At 47.4% G+C, this 21,939-nt stretch overlaps 2 protein-coding genes across 2 annotated transcripts in view; both read left to right on the forward strand.

Moving 5' to 3' along the window:
- Positions 1 to 2,228, forward strand: part of LOC125632903 (lymphocyte antigen 6E) — a 29,158-nt gene extending 26,930 nt beyond the window's left edge. The window contains exons 3-4 of the mRNA XM_075124898.1: positions 23 to 142; positions 1,058 to 2,228. Of these exons, the coding sequence (XP_074980999.1) occupies positions 23 to 142; positions 1,058 to 1,266 (329 nt within the window). The 3' untranslated portion in view covers positions 1,267 to 2,228. The remainder of the gene's footprint in view (positions 1 to 22; positions 143 to 1,057) is intronic.
- A 5,967-nt stretch (positions 2,229 to 8,195) lies between these two features.
- Positions 8,196 to 12,848, forward strand: LOC125631007 (lymphocyte antigen 6E-like). The gene is made up of 3 exons (XM_048837197.2): positions 8,196 to 8,324; positions 9,738 to 9,857; positions 11,394 to 12,848. Exons 1-3 carry the CDS (start codon positions 8,273 to 8,275, stop codon positions 11,600 to 11,602), a joined length of 381 nt encoding a protein of 126 aa, XP_048693154.1. The 5' UTR covers positions 8,196 to 8,272; the 3' UTR covers positions 11,603 to 12,848.
- The last annotated feature ends 9,091 nt before the right edge of the window (positions 12,849 to 21,939 follow it).

A 21,939-nucleotide genomic window follows, 5' to 3' on the forward strand; every position in this document is an offset into this window, starting at 1 on the left:
GGGTTGTGTGCTCCTTTTTCAGCGGCCTCCTTGTGGTGCTACACATGTAGTGACGAGCCCTCCAACTGGAATTGTGTTACAGCGACTAAGTGTGCAGACACTGACAAATACTGTCTCACAATATACGCAACTGGAGGGATCGGTGAGTACCCGGAATTACCTCAATGCGGTTTTCCCTCAGTCTCTGCTCACCACGGTGTCTGAGTGACAGGTTATCAGTTTATTTAGGATGCAGGTCACTCTGTCTCACCCCCATGCCAGCGAGCTGGATTCTTTCGTCCTGCTTCTGAAAGGATGAATAATCACTCAGGAGTGATGAGCATAGCACATGGCCTGGGCCTTAGGAAACTGTAAATGATCCAAGAAGCTAATTTCTCATGTACGTGCACTCAGGGGAGGGACCCATTTGGAGAACAGGCAAAACTCCCATCCCCTTATCTTGGTGCTCAAGAGAAAGAAGTGACTGTATGGTGCATGCACAAAAACCTTGAGGGCTGGTGTCCCTTTAATCCGACTGGGACGTTGCCAACGAATCCTTGCTCCCTGGTCTGCTACAGGTGCTGTGCCTTGTCTCAGCTACAGGTCAAACCTATGGGGGTGAAGCACATGACAGATCAGCTCTACTGACCAGCTCTTCCCTGCACGTGTATCCACACAACAGGCCTCAAACTCCTGCTCCCCCCGCATGCAGTGGGCTCAGTTTGAATCCCGGGAAGGAGTCTCTGCCTTGGGGGTGGCCCTTCTTTTGGCTGTTCCGCAGCCATAGTCAGGGCTCTGGAGAGGATGTTCCCAGGCAGGTCTGTGACTGCTAGCCAGAGACGGGCGATTGCTGTGCTGACTGTCCCCAGGGCACGGAAGAGCAACAATGAGCGCGAGGTCGGGCGCTTCCTAGCAGATAAACACTGGTTGGGTTAAAAGCTGGAGGCAAAACTACCAATCATGCCCTCTCCATTGGCGCTTGTTGCTTAGCTACTTTAAGACCATTCTCTCCTCTGCTGGAACTCTGGGGGGGCTCTTTGATAACAATTCTCTTCTCTGGTTTTCTTTCCCCCTTCAGGTGATAAAAAGGGGCATCGCATCACCAAGAAATGCTCCCCGGTGTGTCCCCAAACAAACCTGAACCTCGGGGTAGCCGCCATCTCTACCTCCTGCTGTGAGCATTCCTTGTGCAACATCAGCGGGGCCAGCAGCGTGAAAACCAGCTACACAGTGATGGCCACGGGCATCCTGGCCAGTCTCATCTACGTCCTCAGAACAGGACTGTGATGGGGCCAGAAAAAAAAAGAGGACTTGCCATCCCAAAGAACCAACTTGGGCTTCCTCAGAGAGATACCAAAAGCCTTCTGTGCAAAGTTGCCATCCGAGTTATCACTGCCCTGTCTCTTCTGTGTCACCTCAGATCCCCTCAGCATAGGGTAACCAGATGTCCCGTTTTTATACGGACAGTCCCGTTTTTTGGGACTTTTTCTTATATAGGCACCTATTACCCCCCACCCCCTATCCTGTTTTTTCACAGTTGCTATCTGGTCACCCTACCTCAGCAAGTAGTTTCTGTCTAATTTTCTACAGTGCTGTACCCTGGGGATAAGAGCACTGCCCTCCCTCACCAGGGGGTTGTGAGGATAAGTGCATTAAAGAGGTTACGCTGATGGAGGCTAGATACACACTGAAGATTTTATCTATCTATCTATAGTTAGTAGCTCCGCCTCCACCTTTTGTTTAGCAGAGCCAGAGTCACCTCCCACACACTTGGTGTTGATGACTTGGGATGCTCAGCAGAATGGTGCTGCCTGCCGGCTCAGGGGAAAGGCACCATATAGCGCAAAGTACTAACACTTGTTCCACCCTCTGTCACAGGCCCTGTGTCATTTTCCTCCTCATTCCCCCAGCACTGTCTCTTTTCTGCCTCTCCTCACACTCACACCACGGACAGCTCGAGAGCCTTCTCCTCCGCAGCTCACTCACCAGAGCAGCCTCTCTGTGTCTTTGAACAGACCTTTACTCCCACGTCTGTCCCCTTACTACCTTTCTAATATTAGCCCCAATGAATGAATGAGTGAATGAATGCATGCTTGGCTGTATTCACCTACACTTTGTTCCCATTTCTTGTTCCTGTAATTTTTCCCATATAAGCATTTACTGTCTTGTATTGCTTCACCCTGTGAAAGCCCATTTCGATACATTTTGTAGGACAAATGCTGGACAAAATAAAGTGTTTTTTTATTCTACCGTGGAAGCATCAGTTGTGTTAACTCTGGGATAGCTGGAGAAAACAGCCCTGCCCGGTTGGGAGAAAAAAGATCCATGGTCTAAGTCTGTGCATGACATTTCGGCTTGGAAGAATTCGATTTTTATTGAGCAATGTGGGTAAACATCTATTGCACTGTCCATACACAAACCGACAAAAATGATTTCCATTGATAATAATAGACATTTACAGACAGGCAAAGCAAAACAAATGCTGCTTGAGAACTTAGTTTTTGAATTCGGGCTATTTAGGTCGTATATTTTGACAGGGGATGTTGACGATTTGTGTTCTAATGGTTATAAAGCTCTAATTTTTTTGAATCTCAGCATCTCCTGTCATTAAATAATTGTTCTCTGAACCCGTCCCATTACCTGACCCTCCCCCCATAATTCCCTGCAACTGTGAACATGTAAATAGATAAAAATCGGGGGGGAAATGCTTAAAAATAAACGTTGATATCATCCATCCAAATGATAAAAAACACAAATCCAGTGCCGCCCAGCCTAGTTAGAGTGCAACTTTTTTGAATTAGCTGAACAGCGACTTGTCTCAGAATCGGTGAGCCCCTGGGTGCCAGCTGAGGTGGCATCGCATAGCTATATTTTTAAAAACTGGTTTTTCTGACCGTTCAAAAGTGATGTCAGAAGGAACACAGCCTCCCAGGCTCTTCCCGAGACATCCAAGAAGTAGAGTGGTGAGGCCTGAAGGAGTTCAGACTCCATAGGTTTGTCTCCAGTGCATTGGGAGATCTGATTGCCGCTTGATTCTAGGTAGCCGGACTAAAAACAGCAGAGAAGACGCAGCAGCACATAGGTACGTACCCACAGGCTCTGGGCAGGCTAGTACAATTTGTGCTGATGCCTGGGATAGCATATCTTCACTGCTATTTTTTAGCTTGGCTAGAGTAAATCTAGTGCAGGTCTGCCGAGCTGAGCGGCAATCACACGTTCGCTTGCAGCGAAGCCATGTCCTAAGAGTCACAGGTGGAAGTAGGCCGGGTGGCTTTGTGACTGAAGCACAGGCCTGGGAGTCTGCAGATCTAGGCGCTATTCCTGGCTCTGCCACAACCTCCCTCTGTGACCTCCGGCAAATCACTGCACCGCGCCGAGCCTCTGTTTCCCCATCTGCAAAATGGGGATATTGCTACTTCCCTACCTCACAAGGGGGCAGGGACGCCTAGTTCATCACTGTGTATAAAGGGAGTTCAGAGCCTCCAGTGGAAGTTGCTGAATAAACAGAAAGGCTCATTTTAAGGAGGAAGAAGGGCCTGTCCTTGCACTCAAAGGACAAATAGTCCGGAGTGCTTGAGTGCACCTTGTAGGCTGCCCTGTGTTTTCAGTGGCAATGGAATTACCCACAGGGCCCATCCCTGGCAGCAGAAGTTTGCTCCAGAGCTTTAAGCTTCCATTAAAAATAATTAACATTCTAGGCTACATTGTGGTGGAGAAGGTCTTGAAAGCATGAACTGAGTGAATGTGAATTGATGGAGGGAGGTCTGCCTGAGTCTGCAGACAGCCTGAAAAAACCTGCTTGTGGAGGATGTGAGCTTCAGGGTGTGGACTCGGAAATGTAGGAATCACTGTGTAAATGTCAACACTGTTAACGCTTTCACTGCTGATGACTTTACCAGGAACATCCAGCTAATGTGCTTATCCATCCCCCACCCCACCAAGTGCCAGGTTCCCTGACAACTGCCTCCTACCTAGCTTCTTGCTGAGAGCTGACTCACTCGCCTCTCACTGGGGAAACCTCCCAAGGCGCTGCAGGGCCATGGCCCAGCTCCTATTACAGGGCCGGGTAGGAGGTAACCGGCCCCCAGTTCTATACAGCAGTGGATGGTGAACGCTCTCCTACTGCAGGGGATATATACACACACATACCGTTCAGGCCGCCTTTTTGCTTCATAAAAAAGTAAACAGGGCACAGTGCTGTTTTTCCTTTGCTGGTCTCTGTTACTTCCTCACGTTTCCCCAAATGCTTGTGCGCCCCTGAGGTGAGATCCTGTCCGAACTGGGTGTGTGGGAGGAGTTTGTGGCCAAATTCACCCCAACGAAGAAAATCTCCTGTGTGGATCGGGACGGAGGAGGGGGGACGCAGCAAGCGGACGGGAGATCGGGGTCTCTTGATTTCTTGAATGAGAAGTTTTCTTACTGGAAGCCTAGATCGGGTATTTGGAGGCAGTGCACAGGAGTTGGGCCTACAGAAGTCTCTGGGCCTTAATGAAGGAGGAGCTGTGGCCCACGAACAGAAGAAGGGGTCGAGTGCTTCCCATCATGGGTTCTACTCTTGGTGCTGCCCTTACTGGCTCTTCGAGTTCACAAACAGCAGCAGCAGCATGGGGGATGGGCAGAAGAAGCCATTACAACCCCCCCTTCCACTCCCAAAACACAGACCAGAAGACTTCCCCAAAAACAAGAGCAATGTGAGCAGCATTGTCAACCCCAAGCGCTGGAAACTCATGACTCAGTCCTATGAGATAATGAAAAGGGCTTAAAAATAATAATAAATGTTGGCAAGAAAACTGGGCAGAGAAACTGGATTAGCCTAAACCAAAAAGGCCACATTGATCTAATCCAAGAAATGTTGAATTACGTTTGTTCAGAACAGAAAGTGGAAATGGAAATTAATGAACCAAAAGAGCTGTGTCAGATATGAGGCCTAATTGGTGGACAAAATAGTGAGGGGGTGGTCTCTGCCTCCTATCACTCCCTTTCTGGGTCCATAAAGAAAGAGACTTTGGTGGGGAGGGGGGTGGGAATATGGAAGAGGAGATGGAGACTATTGAAGCCAGATTCACCATCATGGCTGCCATCCCCACCATCTCCTGGGCCTTCCTCAGCCTGATCCTGAGAGGTGTCCTGACCAGAATGGGCTAGAGAGAGGGACCAGGTGGCCTACGGGCAATACATCCAAAAATCCAGTTGATAAAGTTTCAGTTGATACATTTTAAACAGCTCTAGTGTCAAGGAGCACCTAGAGCAAGTGATGGGCACTTCTTTCTACTCACTGTGTCTACAATGAAACATCCATAAATAGCTTCCCCCTTTCTCTAACTCCTCCCATTTTCCCTATTTAAATCCCGTTTTTCTCCCTAATTAATCCCACACTCCTGGATGAACATATCTTCCGAATATTTGTACACTGGTATCATTCCCACCCCTTCCGTTTATAGATCCCCTAGTCTCTTTAACTAGCCTCATTAGTCTTTTCGATCTTTCTTCCTTGGTCAATCCCACTCCCCCCGATCATTTGTGTCCCTCTTTTCTGAATGCCTTCCAATTTATCTACATCGTTCTGGTGTTGGAAAAGTGAAGATAATATTAAGATCACAGAAACATACAGGAATTGCCAGATGAGTCCAGACGAATTTAACTGCCCGAAATCCAGCTAAGAATCATTTGCACACAGCAAAGTTGTCATCTCTAAACTCCCACAGTGTGCAGGAGAGAAAAGCTGTCTAATGGGTATTTTAAGTTTTAACACCTGAGCTGAGTCAGGCAATAAGACGCTTTTGCCGAAATGGCACCTGCTATTTCCGTAAGTGCCAATGGATGATGCTAACTGAATGAAATGTGAAATGCTCCATCATCATCAGAGTGTTGGCTGGTTTTGCAGGGCAACATATGGACTGCAGAATGGCAGTGGGTGGCGATTTGACCTTCTTTTTTGATTTCTTGCTCTGAATAGCAAGCAATAAAAGGAGAATTTAATTTGTTGTCAGTGTGGAGGCCCGAGGGCTTTGTCTTAGGTGATCCCAAATATACCGACACTGGGTGGAGGAATCTGCATTCATTGACATTGACTGTCCCTTTGCTACGTGCAGCCCTCACCCCTCATCTCCCCAGATCACTGTGTAGTTTGGTTCTTTCCACTCGTGTGTTTCTCCCCCACTCCAATCTTGCAGCAAATTTGAACACATGTATCCCCAAGAAATATCTGACCAAACAAGAGGCGAAACAGCCAAGAAAGCAGCAGAAGGCGGCTTGGATTGGAATTAATTAATAGGCAGCAGGTTTAAAACAAACAAAAGGAAGTATTTCTTCACACAAAACAAAGTCAACCTGTGGAACTCCTTGCCAGAGGATGCTGTGAAGGCCAAGACTTTAACAGGGTTTAAAAAAGAACTAGATAAGTTCATGGAGGATAGGTCCACCAATGGCTATTAGCCAGGATGGGCAGGGATGGTGTCCCTAGCCTCTGTTTGCCAGAAGCTGGGAATGGGTGACAGGTGATGGATCACTTGATGATTCCCTGTTCTGTTCATTCCCTCTGGGGCACCTGGCATTGGCCCCTGTTGGCAGACAGGACACTGGGCTAGATGGATCTTTGGTCTGACCCAGTATGAATGTTCTTATTTTCTTATGGATGGGCATGAAAGGCTGGAAAACCCTCCCAGAGCCCAGCGCTGGGCCACAGCCAACCACAAGCATCATTCTTTGGAGTGTGATAGATGCTTCTCCCTTGAGACAGATGTGGGTCTGAGGAGCACAAGCAGCTTCGCTGCCATGTCCCCAAAAGCCACTGGTTCACACTCACCAACCAAAAGTACAATTATTATTTTTCAGCGAATATTTAGTTAAATTTAAATAGCTTTCCATCGGGAACTATTTTTCTTGGTGTAATATGTTTCTGATCATCAGGAAAATACCCAATAAAGACTCTTTTTTTTTTTTTTTGGATCCCCACCCCCAATAATATTGACATGGGGCTGTTTTATAATCCCAACAAAACAAGACAGGACATGGCATGCTGGGTCAGAGGTCCTGCTACCTTCTGCCTCGTGCCTGATACCACCCTGAAAGCCTGGAAAGTTTCCCAACACACATACTCTTTTGAGGTTTGGTTGTTTAATTGGTGCCTATCCTTGCTCCAAGTTTCACAGTCGGAGCTGTTGGGAAACAAGAGATGTCCATGCCTGAGTCACACAGGGCCCAAATTTGGCATTATTAATTAATGTAAGAGTGTGTGCTGGAAAAAGGGCATCACTGCTAAATGGCTCACTCACATATTCCGCAAGTGAACTCATGGCTGTAGGTGGAAAATATTCAGAAGCATGAATATTCAGTGGGAGAGAGAAACCTGAGGTCAAGACTTAACAGAGACATTGGGGATGATGGAGAACAGCAAGTTAGACAGTCCTTTGCAAAGGGATAGGGCATGAAAAATTTCCAGTGCAGTTTTGGGTTGTATGTGCATTGACATTTCGACCATGGGGCCATGACTCCACCTCAAAGAAGAGATAAGAGAATCAGAAGAGTGAAGGGGCAAGCAAAGAAAAAGATGTTTTAGTTTAGAGAGAAGAGAGACAAGAGGGGCTATAACAGGGGTGAACACAATATTGAACTACTCATAGATGGTCAGTCAGGTGCTTCCATTTACCCTGTCACAAATATTTTTCCTGTGTAATTATTCTTCTAAACGTTGTTTTTATTTTCATGTTGATTGGTCATCTTAATCACATGGCAGGATGCTTTAAAAATCAAACCAATTGTATCTTCAAAATGACCAGTTTTGAAACTGAAAAATTTCGTTGATGAAAATGAGACCATGGGAAAATAAATGCTTTTAGATCAGACAACATTTCAAAAAAGTTTTCTTTCCCGGTGGTTTTAAACCTAATTCTCCCATTCCCCCTTGCATTTCCCTCACTGGCTGTGTGGTGTGGATGCTGTCAGCAGAAAGCTTTGAAGAAAATGCAAAAAACAAAACCAGCCATTTCCCCCAAAGGCACCTTCTAAAACAAAGCATAAGGAAGAAACATTCTCACAGGCATTCCCTACTCTTTCGTGGGGCATAAGCCAAACACTAACTGAAAGAATCAGGCAGAAGCTTTCCGTAGGGAGAGGTTATTCCCTGTCTCTCACACAGACACACACCCATCAATCTTGTGTCCTATGGTATGGCTCACACCCCACCCCCTCAAATCATCATCATCCTAGTAATGAAATGCAAACACCACACAGCTATAAAACCTGCCCTGGATGGAACTACCCTGATTGCAAAGGCTGCGAAGACGTAGCGAAGATGAAGGCTTTGCTTTTCGCCCTGTTGGCTGCAGTCCTGTGTGCGGAGCAAGGTGAGATGCTAATGATTCTTCTCTGCTAGACAAAGAATGTGCAGATGAGAGAGAACCAGCCTAGAAATGGCAGGGACACAGGGAGATTTTACAGCCTCAGTGGTGAAGATGTGACAGTCAACAGTGAATTGACACTGGTGCTGTCCCCTTTGCTGTCTTTGAGCCCCAGCTTGTGACTGGGGTATTTCAGAGTGCCTTCAGAGAGTTAGTTTCATTCCATTCCATTCAGAGAGCCATGCCAGGTGCAAAGCTTTGTACTCTTGAATACTGGGCTATACAAAGGACCACAGTCCCATGCCCCTAAACTAGGTGACCGGTCTACCAGCTGCATATTATGAGGGCCCGAGGGAGAGGACAATACAGGACGAGGCTAGTTCTGGAGACCTACCTAGACATTGGACAAAGATCATTTATACACTCTGCAATCTTGAGCCTTTTACTCAGATGACCAGTGCTGGCCAGCACCATTTCCTTACAGAAATAACCTTCCATAACTATTCTGTCGCATGGGGTTTGATCCTGCCCAGTGCTGTTCATGCTGCTTCCTATCCAGCAAAGCACGTAATCACATTCTTAGTGGTAAGCATGTGAATACTCTTGTTGAAGTCAATAGGATTACTCCCATGTAGAAAGTTCAGCAGGTGATAAAGTGTTTTGCTGGCTGGGGACCGCGGTGCTCAGCACCATGCTGGGTGGAGCCCTTGGGCAAGAGTTTAACAAATGTGATCAAATACAAAATAAATTTGTACAATGATATAGCAGATATTTGCTAGAGGATCTAATGATACGCAATCAGAGCGATAAGTTCTAGCTGAAAGGCCAGCGGCTGGATCCTTTCAAGGAGATAGTTGTTCTTCTCCAAGGATTCCTGATCTCAATCTGCTTTTCAAAACTACCTCCCTGACCTTGTAAACAACTGCACAGGTGAGTCATGGTCTGCCTATAAGTAATCCTGTCGAACTCACTGGGACGATTTGCATGTGTCAGGTTAGACAAAGTATTTGAAGCATTGGAGCCAAGGTAGGTCTGAGTTTGCTCAGTGCATTGTGGGGAGACCTTCAGAAAGAAAAGCTGCGTGTGCTATATGTTTATCTTTTGTTCCCTGTCTGGAGCCGTCTATGATGGAGAAGCTCTGGCTATTAACCAATGAGCATTACTGTTCAATTGTCATGTAAACGGACATCAACAATCATTGTCTGAAACATTTCTACTGCTGTTAGATGTAACATCTGCGGTTATTGTGCCTGAGATTAGAGAAAAACCATCTGTCCCTATTTTTCCAGTCTGTTCAACTCCGTACATTTGATAGCACTTTATACTATTTCCCTAGTAGGATCAGCCGGTTTTCTCAGTGCTGTTCCAAAGAGGAGTGTTCTGCAAGGGTCTAAACTGTGTTGCGTCTTCCTTTTGCAGTTTACTCATTGCGGTGCTTCACTTGTAATGATGAGCCCTCCAACTGGAATTGTATTAAAATAACTAGCTGTGCAGAGAACGACAAATACTGTCTAACAACCTACACGAAAACAGGGCTTGGTGAGTACGCGCAATATCTCAGTAAGGTTTGTCTAAGGCTGTGATCACCAGGATGTCTGAGTATCAGTTTATTGATGATGCAATACGTCCTCTGCCTCACCCCCATGCCAGGGAGCTGGACTCTTTCTTCCCTCTCCTGGGAGGATGAATAATTACTCAGGAGTAATGAGCATAGCACATGAAGAGCAAACTGCACAGCAGTAAGGCACTTCAAATGACCTGTATCCCTTCTCACGGGGATAGATCCTCACTAATCACACTCCAGGGAGGGACCTATTTGGAGAAATAGAATTTACATGCAAAATCCCATTACCTGATCTTGATGCTCAAAAATATATCTGCATTGTGCTGTGCATGCACAAAAGGATTGAGAACCCTAGGGAACGTGGCCCTATAATAACCCTAATGGCACGCTGGCAGTGAATCCTCACTCTCTCCTACTGCTCTAGGTGCTGGGCACTGACCCAGGTTACTAGTGGGAGTGAGGCGCATAGCTGTGAACCATATCAATAGTATCTGCACTGCACTGGTGTCCGCAAAAGCCTCAAACTCCCCAGTCCTCCTCCCCGCACATTCCATGGGCTCCGTTTGAATCCTGGGAAGGATTCTCTAGGGTGTGGTCTCTCCTTTGGCTGTTCCAAAGTCATGGTCAGGAATCTGGAGAGGATGTTCATCGCTTCATAGAATCCAAGGCCGGAAGGGACCATGGGGGTGATCTAGACTGACCTCCTGTATAGCACAGGCCAGAGAACTGCCCCAGAACAATTCCTAGAGCAGATTTTTTTAGAAAAAAACCCATCCAATCTTGACTGAAAAATTGCCAGTGATGGAGAATCCACCATGACCCCTGCTAAATTCTTCCAACGGTTAACTACCCTCTGTGTTAAAAATGTAAGCACGCTTCTTTCCAGTCGGAATTTGTCTAGATTCAGCTTCCAGCCACTGGATGATATTAGACCTTTCTCTGCTAGATCGAAGAACCCATTATCAAATATTTGTTCCTCATGTACGTTCTTATAGACTGTGATCAAAAGTCACCCCTTAACCATCTCTTTGCTAAACTACATAGAATCATAGAAGATTAGGGTTGGAAGAGACCTCAGGAGGTCATCTAGTCCACTCCCCTGCTCAAAGCAGGACCAATCCCCAACTAACTTAAATACATAGATTGAGCTCCTTTAGTCTATCACTATAATGATTAAAGGAATTAGAAAACATACCTAAACATTCCCATGCTGCTGCATACTGGTCCGTAACTGCTATCAAGAGACCGGCGCTGTGACCATTGCTGTGCTGAGTGTCTCCAGAGTATGGAATAGCAACGAGTGTTAGGTCGGGCACGGCCTAGCAGATGGACTGGCTGGGTTAAAAGCCTGAGGCAAATCAACCAGTTATAACTGCTGAGAAATGCCCTTCCCTTTGGCTCTTGTTGATTAACTGCTTTAGTACCAATATCTCCTTGATAAGCAGAGTTGCCAGAACTCAGGGGGACTCCTGAATAAGGATTCTTGGCTCTGTTTTTCTTTCCCCATGAAGGTGAGAAAGCTGAGTACCGCATCACCAAGGCATGTTCTGCTGAGTGTCCTCAAACAAAGTGGAACCTAGGCATAGCAGCCATGTCTACATCCTGCTGTCAGCATTCCTTGTGCAACATCAGCGGGGCCAGCAGCGTGAAAACCAGCTACACAGTGATGGCCATGGGGATCCTGGCCAGTCTCATCTATGTCCTCAGATCCGGGCTGTGAAGGGGCCAGGAAAAGGAGGACGTGATGTCCCAAAGAACCAGCTCGAGCTTCCCCAGTGAGACACCAAACATCCTCTGTGCAAAGGTTTCACCCGGGTTAACACTGCCCTATGCCCGTCAGGGCTATGTCTACCCTAAAGCTAGGGGTGCGATTCCCAGCTCACATAGATGTCCTCGTGCTCTAGCTCTCACTGAGCGAGCACGCTAAAAGTACGAGTGTAGCCATGGTAACACGGAGCCGCAGCAAGCAGCAGCAGGGCCTAGTTGCCCCAAGTGCGCGTCCGCTGCCCGCGTTGCCGTGGCTACACTTCTATTGCTAGCACCCTGCTCGATGAGAGTTGGTGCTAGTACGTCTACATGGGCGTCACACCACTAGCTAGACTTGGCCTTAGAGTCACTTCAGATTCCATCAGCAAGTCATTCCTCTCTCCGTTTTCGCGCCGTGGTTCCGTCTCTGACCCAAGCACACCTCCATGCTTGGCGCTGGTGACCTGGGACGCTCAGCTGAACGGCGCTGCCTGATGAGAAGGGCACCATATCGCGCAAAGTACTAACACTGTTAGAGTTACTCGTTCCAACCTCTGCCCCAGGCCCTGTGTAATTCTCCCAGCGACGGTCTCCTCTCTGCCTCCCTTCACCACGAGAGCCTTCTCCTCCCCGGCTCACTCACCAGCAGCCTCCCTGTGTTTCTGAACAGACCTTTACTCCCAGGTCTGTCCCCCTTCTGCCCCGCTAACATCAGCCCTGGTGAATGAAAGAAGAGTTGAGTTTATTCACCTATATTTTGTTCCCACCACTGATTTCTGTCTTTTTTCCCCATATACCAGGCATGGCCAAACCATGGCTTGTCACCCACATGCGGCTTTTTTACAGTTAGTGTGGCTCACGGAGCACCCCCACCCCATTCTCCACCTACCAGCCTGGGGTGGGGGAGCTCAGGGCTTGTGTCCTGCGGCAGGGTGGTGGGGCTCCAGGCTTCTGCCCTGCTGGGAGGGGGGTCTTGGGCCTTCAGCCCCACGGGAGGTGCCTGCTGGGGCTCGGGGCTTCAGCAGGAGAGGGGCTGAAGCCCCGAGCTCCGGCAGGCACCCTGGGCTCTCGAACTTCTGAAGATTATCACATGCAGCTCAGAGGGTCAGTAAGTTTGGCCATATACCAGTTGCTGGCTTGTATTGTTTCACTCTGTGAAAAGCCCTTTTCGAAACACTCTGTCGGACAGATGCTGGACAAAATAAAGTGTCATTTTATTCCACTGCGTACGCGTCTGATGTGTCAGCTCTGGGCTAGCTGGAGAAAACAGCCCTGCCAAATTGGGAACAAGAAGACGGGAGGTCTGAGTCTGTATGGTTCTGAAACTATAGTTATCGGTGACAGTATTTACTCCAGATTGCTCTATTCCATGGCACACACTAGCTGGGGCTGTCTAGTGTGTTTATATATAAAAATCTGCCTCCATTTGATCTCATGCCGCAGAGGCAGTGCCATGAAGTGAAGTGGCCTTTTAAGGGGTGCCCAGAAGCGGGGTGCTGCTCCCAGCAAGGTGCCACAAGCCCACAGGTGGCAATGGGATGCCACACGGGGGGGAGGGGTGCACGCTCAGGAAAATTATGTCGCATTTCTGCACCTCCATCTCCCCATCTGCAAGGAATGGGATAATGAGATTTCCCTGCCTCGTCATCGGGGTAGTGAGGCTTAATCCATCATCGGGGGGTATGAAGTGATTTAAGAGCTTCCAGTGGAAGGTGCTCTATAAGCAGCAAGGACTATTATAAAGGGGAAGAAAGGCCCCTTCTTGCACTTAAAGGGAAAGTAGTCAGGAATGTCAGAGTGCCTTGTGAATACTGGGCTCAGACAATCAGCCACAGAACCCACTCCGTCCAGCAGAATTTTTTTCCGGAAACAGCTTCCATTCAGATAAAATCTAAACGTTCTAGACCTCTTGGTTGCTGTGGCAGTGGTGGCAGATGACAGAACAAGGAGCAATGGTCTCAAGTTGCAGTGGGGGAGGTCTAGGTTGGATATCAGGAAACACTATTTCACCAGGAGGGTGGGGAAGCACTAGAATAGGTTCCCTAGGGAGGTAGTGGTATCTCCATCCTTAGAGGTTTTTAAGGCCTGGCTTGACAAGGCCCTGGCTGGGATGATTTAGTTGGGGATGGTCCTGCTTCGAGCAGGGGGTTGGACTAGATGACCTCCTGAGGTCCCTTCCAACCCTGATATTCTATGATTCTATGACAGCCTTGAAAACATCAGCTGAGTGAATGTAAGGTAAGGCAGGGATGTCTTACTTATTAGTGACGCTTATTGCAGTAGTGCCTAAAGGGTATGTCTACACTACAACGTGTCCTGGTCTGTTGGGTGGTAGGTGACAAGTAGGGGTATACACCTTAACTCACTTAAAACCACCTTCACTAAATAAGGAGTCTCCACTAGAGAAGTAGATCACATCATGGAAATACCCCGAGAGAACCTGCTTCAACACAAAATAAAACCCCTCTGACTGCACACTGCTAGTTGTCACCTACCACCCCACATGGGAACCCAACTGGGGTGTCATCAAACAACTACAACACATACTCAATGGGGACCACATCCTGAAAGAAATCTTTCCTGAACCCCCTCTTCTGGCCTTCAAACCCTCCCCCCTACCTCATCATCAGAAGTGAGCTCCCCACAGATCAGGACCCACCAACTCAAAGCGGCACCAGACCCTGCCAGAACAGCAGATGCAAAACCTGCAGACATACCTCCACTGCTACAATGACCCAATGCCCTTGACAACACACCTTTCAGGATCCTGCACATGCCTATCATGACGTGGTATATCTCATCCAGTGCACTAAATGCCCCACTAATAACTATGTGGGTGAAACCAGACAATCACTACGCTCTAGAGTGAACTCACACAGGAAAATGATGAAAGACGAAAACACCCCATGACATCACCTGTAGGTGAGCATTTTTCCCAAAGCAATCACTCCATAGCTGACCTCTCAGTCCTCATCCTCAAAGGAAACCTGCACAATACTTTCAAAAGATGATCTTGGGAGCTTGAATTCATCACTCTGCTAGACACCAAAAATCTCGGACTGACCAGAGACACTGGATTTATGGCTTATTACATCCTATAATTTACTAACCCCCAAGTTTTGTCCCATGACTGCAAAGGTGTTAACGGGCCACTCTACCATGAATGGTCCCTTAGAATATGTGCTAAACAATCTGTTCCACCTTGCATTTTGCTCCGATTCTGGGAGCCCCTTTCCCAAACCTGAAGAGCTCTGTGCTCTTCTTCATCAAAAGCTTGTCTCTTTTTCATCAACAGAAGTTGGTCCAATAGAAGATGTTACCTCTCCTTCCTTGTGTCTCTGAGGCTATGTACACACTACAGCTTACGTCAGTATAAGTTATGTCGCTCAGGGGTGTGAATAGGCCATTGCCCTGACATATGTTATGTGACATATGTTAGACTGACCTAAGCACTGGGGCGGACGGTGCTATGTCAGTGGGAGAGATTCTCCAGCCAACAGCGACCGCCGCTCGTGGGGGCTGGAGTAATTCAGTCGACGGGTGAGCACTATCCCAGCAGTTTAGAGAGTCTGCATTAGCAGCATTACAGCAGCACTGGTGCAGCTGTGTGCTGTGAACTCTGGAGTATAGTCGTTGGCCGATACCCTAAAGTTACTCTATCTGGTAGCATCCTTCTATTCAAGGTGACCAACAAAGCTGTCCAGGGCTTGCTGTATCACTCCCCACATCTGCTAACTAGCCACTTAGCTGTTACCACCCGACCTTCACCTCTTCCTTGGTTTATTTCCTCTTTGATGACTGTTCAGTTGGCACACTGTATTCTACCCCTCTTGCTCCTGTAAGGAATTTGGGTAGCTGTGTCAAGGTTCCTTCCCCACTCTGAACTCTAGGGTACTCTGCATGAAAACCTCCTAAGCTTACTTTCACCAGCTTAGGTTAAAACTTCCCCAAGGTACAAATTAAATTTTATCCTTTGCCCCTGGATTTCCACTGCCACCACCAAACTTTAACTGGGTTTACTGGGAAACGTAGTTTGGACACGTCTTTCCCCCCAAAATCCTCCCAAACCTTGCACCCCACTTCCTGGGGAAGGTTTGGTAAAAATCCTCACCAATTTGCATAGGTGACCACAGACCCAAACCCTTGGCTCTTAGGACAATGAAAAAGCATTCAGTTTTCTTATAAGACGACTTTTAATAGAAGTAAAGGAATCACCTCTGTAAAATCAGGATGGTAGATACCTTACAGGGTAATTAGATTCAAAACATAGAGAATCCCTCTAGGCAAAACCTTAAGTTACAAAAAAGACACACAGACAGGGATAGTCATTCTATTCAGCACAGTTCTTTTCTCAGCCATTTAAAGAAATCTTAATCTAACACATACCTAGCTAGATTACTTACTAAAAGTTCTAAGACTCCATTCCTGTTCTGTCCCCGGCAAAAACAGCATACACACAGACACAGACCCTTTGTTTCTCTCCCTCCTCCCAGCTTTTGAAAATATCTTGTCTCCTCATTGGTCATTTTGGTCAGGTGCCAGCAAGGTTACCTTTAGCTTCTTAACCCTTTACAGGTGAGAGGATTTTTCCTCTGGCCAGGAGGGATTTTAAAGTGGTTTACCCTTCCCTTTATATTTATGACAAGCTGACAGCTTTTTTTCATTTTACCTAGTCCCTTTGTGTTACGGAGTTCCCTACTTATTCTTTGTTTTTACATTCCACTAACCAGTTTCCTCCGGGTAGTTTCTTAGCTCTTACCATATCTCCAGCACTTGTTCTGATCCACACTGCCATCCTCAGGGGGTTGATATCCCCTGTCCTTATGTCCTCATCTAAGGAATTTACAATTCTGTAATTTTTGCCATTTCCCTTCCTTGCCCTTCTCCTTGCAGGTCCTTCTTCTGGTGCCAGAGAATCTACCCTTTTCTTTTTCCTCGTTTGCCTCCAGTCTTCCTTCATGCTTTCCCTAGCCTCAGTGTCTGTCCTGGTGTCAGTGTTGTTTGTTGTCTTTTCCATCTCACTCTGCCTGGCTTCTCAGCCAGCCACAGCTCAGCAGGCCGGCAGCCTTCTGAACCCTATTTCAGCAGCCCCAGCCCTGTCACAACTCCTCCCAGCCAGCCTCTTCCCTCCCAGCTCTCTCAAGCGAGCCCAGCCCCCTTCTGCTCCAGACCTCCTGCCTTTATATCACCCAGCTCCTTCCCCAGCTGGGCTTCATCTGTAATTAAATCTGGGGCACCCCACAGGTGCAGCCTGGGGGCTTAATTGGCCTCTTTGCCTGCCTGGGGTACAAAATCCCATGTGCCTTGTTGATTTCTTGTGGTGCTATGGCTCTACTCTGTATTGCCTGACTTTTGTCAGTTTCAATTGGGCATTATTTCCCCTTAGCAACCTTAACTATAGCTAACATGTTTTTTTCAGTTGGTCTGACATGTCAAGAACAAATTCTGGCTCCCCGGACTAGTTAATGGCCCGTGTTGTTTCCCCCGATCACGAGCAGCCCTGCAGAGAAATGCACATCTGTACCACATGGGTTTCCACACTGAACTCCCCAAACTGCCATGGTCCTTCTATGTGCAGGGCTAAGTGTAAAACCCAGAATGGATTCTCTAACATGCCTGCTTGGCTGTTTGAAGATCCTAGCCAGGAGTCTGGGAGCAGAGGTTCTCTGGACATTGACTACTGCCCGGTACCTGCCAGTGCTGTAAAGTGAATGCCATGCGCAATGGTTTCAGGGGTTCCTAGTACCAGTAATGACCTCTGGGCTGTGTATTGAGGACTGTGGTGGAATTCCAAGCTATTGGCGGAGTGCAAGATAGGGGCTCCCCACCAAAGCCTGAGATAACAGTTTGTTTGCAGCCAGCCAGCGTAAAGCAAAGTGTGGTGAGTTGTGCCTCTCTGTTTTAGGGAGCAGCCCGTTGTTTTCTCTCTGTTTTGTGGTTTGCATGTTCTGACTTCTAAGAAATCAATTTGCGTTTGTACCTGACTTCTCTGTGTGAATGCTGAGAGCACAACAGAGAAACCAGTGCCAAGGACGGGATTATACAAAAATAAAGAAAAGGGAGAGCAAGGATAAAATGGCTGCATGGACTACAGATGCACAGTTCCAATTTAATGAAACAGAGGACAATTTTGCAACCTATTCTGTCCTCAAAGACTTAACCAGTGGTTTTAGACCAATGTTCTAGAAGATACTGCTACACAGAGGGCTGGCTTCCTAACATTGGTGGTTAAACCACATCTGCAGTGCCAAAAGCGGGGAGCATGGATCAGCATTCATGTCACGCTCCCCGGCAATACCCGGCCCGGGAAAGCTAATGAGCCAACCATCAGACCAAATTCGGCAATGAACCCTGGTCACCTGCCACCTGAGGCTAAGAGGAAGTGCCTAAAGCCACAGGTTTGCCACAAGAACATGGTAAAATGGAAATTAAGGACGTAACAGAGATTAGAAGGATACATTATGTGCCTTCTACCATTTTTTTTAACAGAGTGATGTAAGTTTCATCGAAGAAAGCCAACAGAAGGAGAACGAATCTCTGAATTTTTGGCAAGCCTGAAAAACCTGTCTGCCACTCCTTGCTTTGGGAATTTTCTGAAAGAGGCTCTCAGAGATTAATTTGGTTTCGGACTTAAACATGGGAGAGGCTTTTGAATGGTGTCCATGACATGGCACTGCAATTATGTGGAGCTGTGGAGACTGCTTTGTGGTTTGCCCCTTTACACAGGGAAACAGAGAGAGGGAAATTCTGTGTATAGAATCTCTTTCCTAGATGACCTCCCTCTTACAGCTAAGGAAATTGCTCTGGAAACAAGAAATGAGCCAACTTTGATTATGCTTCCAGAGTGGCCATTTTTCATAACCAAGAAGCCACATGGCCCTTACAGGAATCTGGAGTTCTCCGTGGAAGATGGTGGTTTTCTATAGGGACTACAAGCACTAATACCTAAAGGCTTACAGAGAAGAATGCTAGCAGAATTACCTGAGTAGCACCCCGGAGTAGTAAAAATGAAGGGGGTGGCCAGAAGTTATTTCTGGTGGCCAGTGTTAGATCGAGATATAGAAATGGAAAGTAGCCAGTGTGACTCCTGTAAAAGGCATTGAAACATGCCAGAAAAGGTACTAGGTCACACATGGATGTGGGCCATGGCAATGTGTTCAGCGGTGGTTGATGCTTGTTCCGGGTGTGCAGAGGCGGTGCAGGTGACAACCACCTCTTCTGTCAAAAGAGCCGAAGTACTTCACAGTACGTTTGCCACCTGTGGGTTACCTGAGGCATTCGTTTCAGGTAACGGCCCACAATTTATTTGGGAGGCTTTTCAGACATGACTATGGCAAAACTCTGTGAAACATATGAGCTTGGCTCCTTGCCACCCAGCCTCAAATGGATCGGCAGAGCGTTTTGGGTAGACACGGACACAGGCTTAAATCGGAAATGATGAGAGACCCTGCCACACTGCATTGCAAAGTTTCTGTTCACATATAAGTCTACTGCATCGTCTGCCACTTCGAAGACTCCAGCAAAGTGATTTAACTGGGAATTGGTCCTGCTTCGAGCAGGGGGTTGGACTAGATGACCTTCTGGGGTCCCTTCCAACCCTTATATTCTATGATTCTATGATTCTATGAAAGTGCTTTTTAAGGCATCGGCTACGTACCAGATTTGGTTTATTTAGACCAGAATCACCGAGAGCACAAGATGAAAGACAGCAAACTGCAAAAACCTCACCATACAAACCTCCCAGGGTTTTCTGCCGATGGCAAACGGTGTGCGTTCAAAATTACGGTGGCGCGATGGAATGGGGAAAAAGGATGGCAGATACTGGGACCGGTAGCATATTTGCTACCCCCCGCATCTGAGCTCAGATGGCTAGCCCAAGCCACTGCCGGTGCTGTAACGTCCACGCTGCTGTTCTTTAGTGCGGTCGCTCAAGCCAAGCTGTGTACCTGTATGGGGGGAGGGATAGCTCAGTGGTTTGAGCATTGGCCTGCTAAACCCAGGGTTGTGATCTCAATCCTTGAGGGGGCCATTTAGGGATATGGGGCAAAAATCTGTTGGATGATTTAATTGGGGATTGACCCTGCTTTGAGCAGGGGGTTGGACTAGATGATCTCCTGAGATCCCTTCCAATCCTGATATTCTATGGTACGTGGCCTAAGAGGCACACTCCCAGCCAGGTGGAGTGACTTGTGCAGCTCTATTCTAGGGAGCTTTGCCTCTCTCGGTTTTGTGGGTTCTTGTGTTCTGAATTCTATGAAATGAAGTTACATTTTTATCTAACTTCTCTGCATGTAAGTGGTGAACACAGCACGGTTGGGGCATTTCCTGGCAGATCTGAAACCTGAGCTAGAACTTCCCCCTCTTTTGTTATTAATTGCTAAGAAATGCCCTCCCCATCGGTCCCTGCTGCTTTGCTACTGCAATACAATGATCTCCTTTGGGTTATCGGAAAATAGGGAACTTTTGTAATAATGCTGCCCTTTGTTTTCCTGTCCTGGGTCAGATGATGAGTGTCGGATCCTCATCACCAAAAAATGTTCCGGGGATTGTCCAGAGAATGTAGGTGGAGAATCCATTTCCACTTCCTGCTCTCAGTCTGCAATCAGGATGAACCCAGCCACAAGGCAGTAGCCCGGGGGTGGGGTGGAGGTTTCCAGTTTTGTCTGTGTCCTCTGAGCTGGGCTGTGTTGGGCTGAGACAAGAGACTTGACTCCTGCTCAGGCTTCTCTGTTGGGGGAACAGGCCCCACTCGGCAAAATTCTACAACACCCCTTTTTCCAAGAGGCGTCTCAGATCCCTTAGCAAAGAGTTTCTCTGTTGCCTTTCACGCCGTGGTTCTGTATGTTGCTAGGTGCAACCCTCCAGCTCTCAGCTGATTTACAGCATTGCCTCCTGTCTCGGGTGGGCAGGGGGGTGGGGTGGGGGGCTGAGAACCAGAGAAGCTCAACCTCTAAGTGCTGCCCCCTGGCCTGGGATCTGCCCAGTCGGATGAATTGCAAAGTACTAACAAAGGGGCACTGAAATCTGGAAAGCCCTTTGGATACAGTTGGTTTGACAGATGTTGGACAAATAAAGTTTTACTGTCTTCCATTGTGTAAGAGCGAAACGTGCCCATTCCAGGACTAGCTGTAGATGCCAGCCCTACCAGGTGGGGAACAATAAAGCCACTTTGAATCAATGCCCAAGGGGGACATTCTTTTTATTAGCTCCAGGAAAATTTCTCTCAGGTTCCTTTGTTCCAGTCTCAGTACATAACAATGTAAAATCTGTAGCCCATACTTTCAAATCCCACTGTATTGTCTAAAATTTGCCGAGGCCTCTTTGAATCACTGTCATAAGGAGCAACATCCATGGAAAAGGGTGTCTGCACTCAGCAGCGGTTCAGATCCTACACGCCACAGGTGGAAACAGGAAGGATGACTTTAATTAAGAGGCAGGACTGGTTCTGTCCCCATCTCTCCACACACATCCTGCTTGAACCTATGCAAACTTCTTAACCTCAGTGTGCCTCCCATTACCTATCTGTATTTCACGGGGAAGGCTCAGTTCAGTAACGGCTGTACAGTAATTTGCGATCCTCTGATGGAAGTTGCTCTAGGTGACAAACAAGTTATTAGGGGCATGAAGAAGTGCCTCTTCTTAAAGGGAAAGCAGCCAGGAGAGGTTGCGTGTGCTTTTTAGCTTGCGCTGTATATTCACTGGCCATGGAATTTGCCACAGAATCTATTCCTAGTCTCCAAAATATAATCTTTCATTTAAAAAAAGGTGCAAAAAAAGCACCTTAGTGAGGTGCACATGGCCCCTGAGTGAGTGAGGAGCACGCATGCCTTTGATTTCCAGTGGGAATTGTGCTCCTAACCCATCTCGGTGCTTTTTCATGGGCCTTGTGCTGTTGAAAATCCAAGCCTTAATGTCTTAGTTCCTGTGCCGCAGATAACCCTGAAAACCTGAACTGCCTGTAAAACATTGTCTGTTCTTCCTGAGTCTGCAGGCAGCCGGAAACAATGTCTCTGAGAGGCTCAAACTGCCCCATTCATCTCTGTTGAGTGTGAACTCTTGCAGCTTAATGAGGGCAGTTTTAAAGATAACATTGTTAACTATTTCACTGCTGGTGATTTTAGAAGAAACAGCCAACTAATGTGCTTATCCCCCAACCCCTGCCCACTGCCCAGGTCTCTTCTGGAGTCAGAAATCCTCATTCCATTTTATACAGCTGACAAACCTTCCCCTCATCCCTACAACATCTACACTGGCTGTGGTATGGTGTGCCGGTAATTCACTGAAAGAATTTAAGACCCAATGAAGATAGAT

The sequence above is a fragment of the Caretta caretta genome, chromosome 2 (assembly GCF_965140235.1).
Source record: "Caretta caretta isolate rCarCar2 chromosome 2, rCarCar1.hap1, whole genome shotgun sequence".
Lineage (NCBI taxonomy): Eukaryota > Metazoa > Chordata > Testudines > Cheloniidae > Caretta > Caretta caretta.

Excerpts from the sequence above, each read along its gene's own strand:
- LOC125631007 (XM_048837197.2), top strand. The coding sequence starts at position 8,273 with ATGAAGGCTTTGCTTTTCGCCCTGTTGGCTGCAGTCCTGTGTGCGGAG. Across the intron at positions 8,325-9,737 it reads AGTCCTGTGTGCGGAGCAAG|TTTACTCATTGCGGTGCTTC; the intron begins GTGAGATGCTAA and ends TTCCTTTTGCAG. Across the intron at positions 9,858-11,393 it reads CTACACGAAAACAGGGCTTG|GTGAGAAAGCTGAGTACCGC; the intron begins GTGAGTACGCGC and ends TTCCCCATGAAG.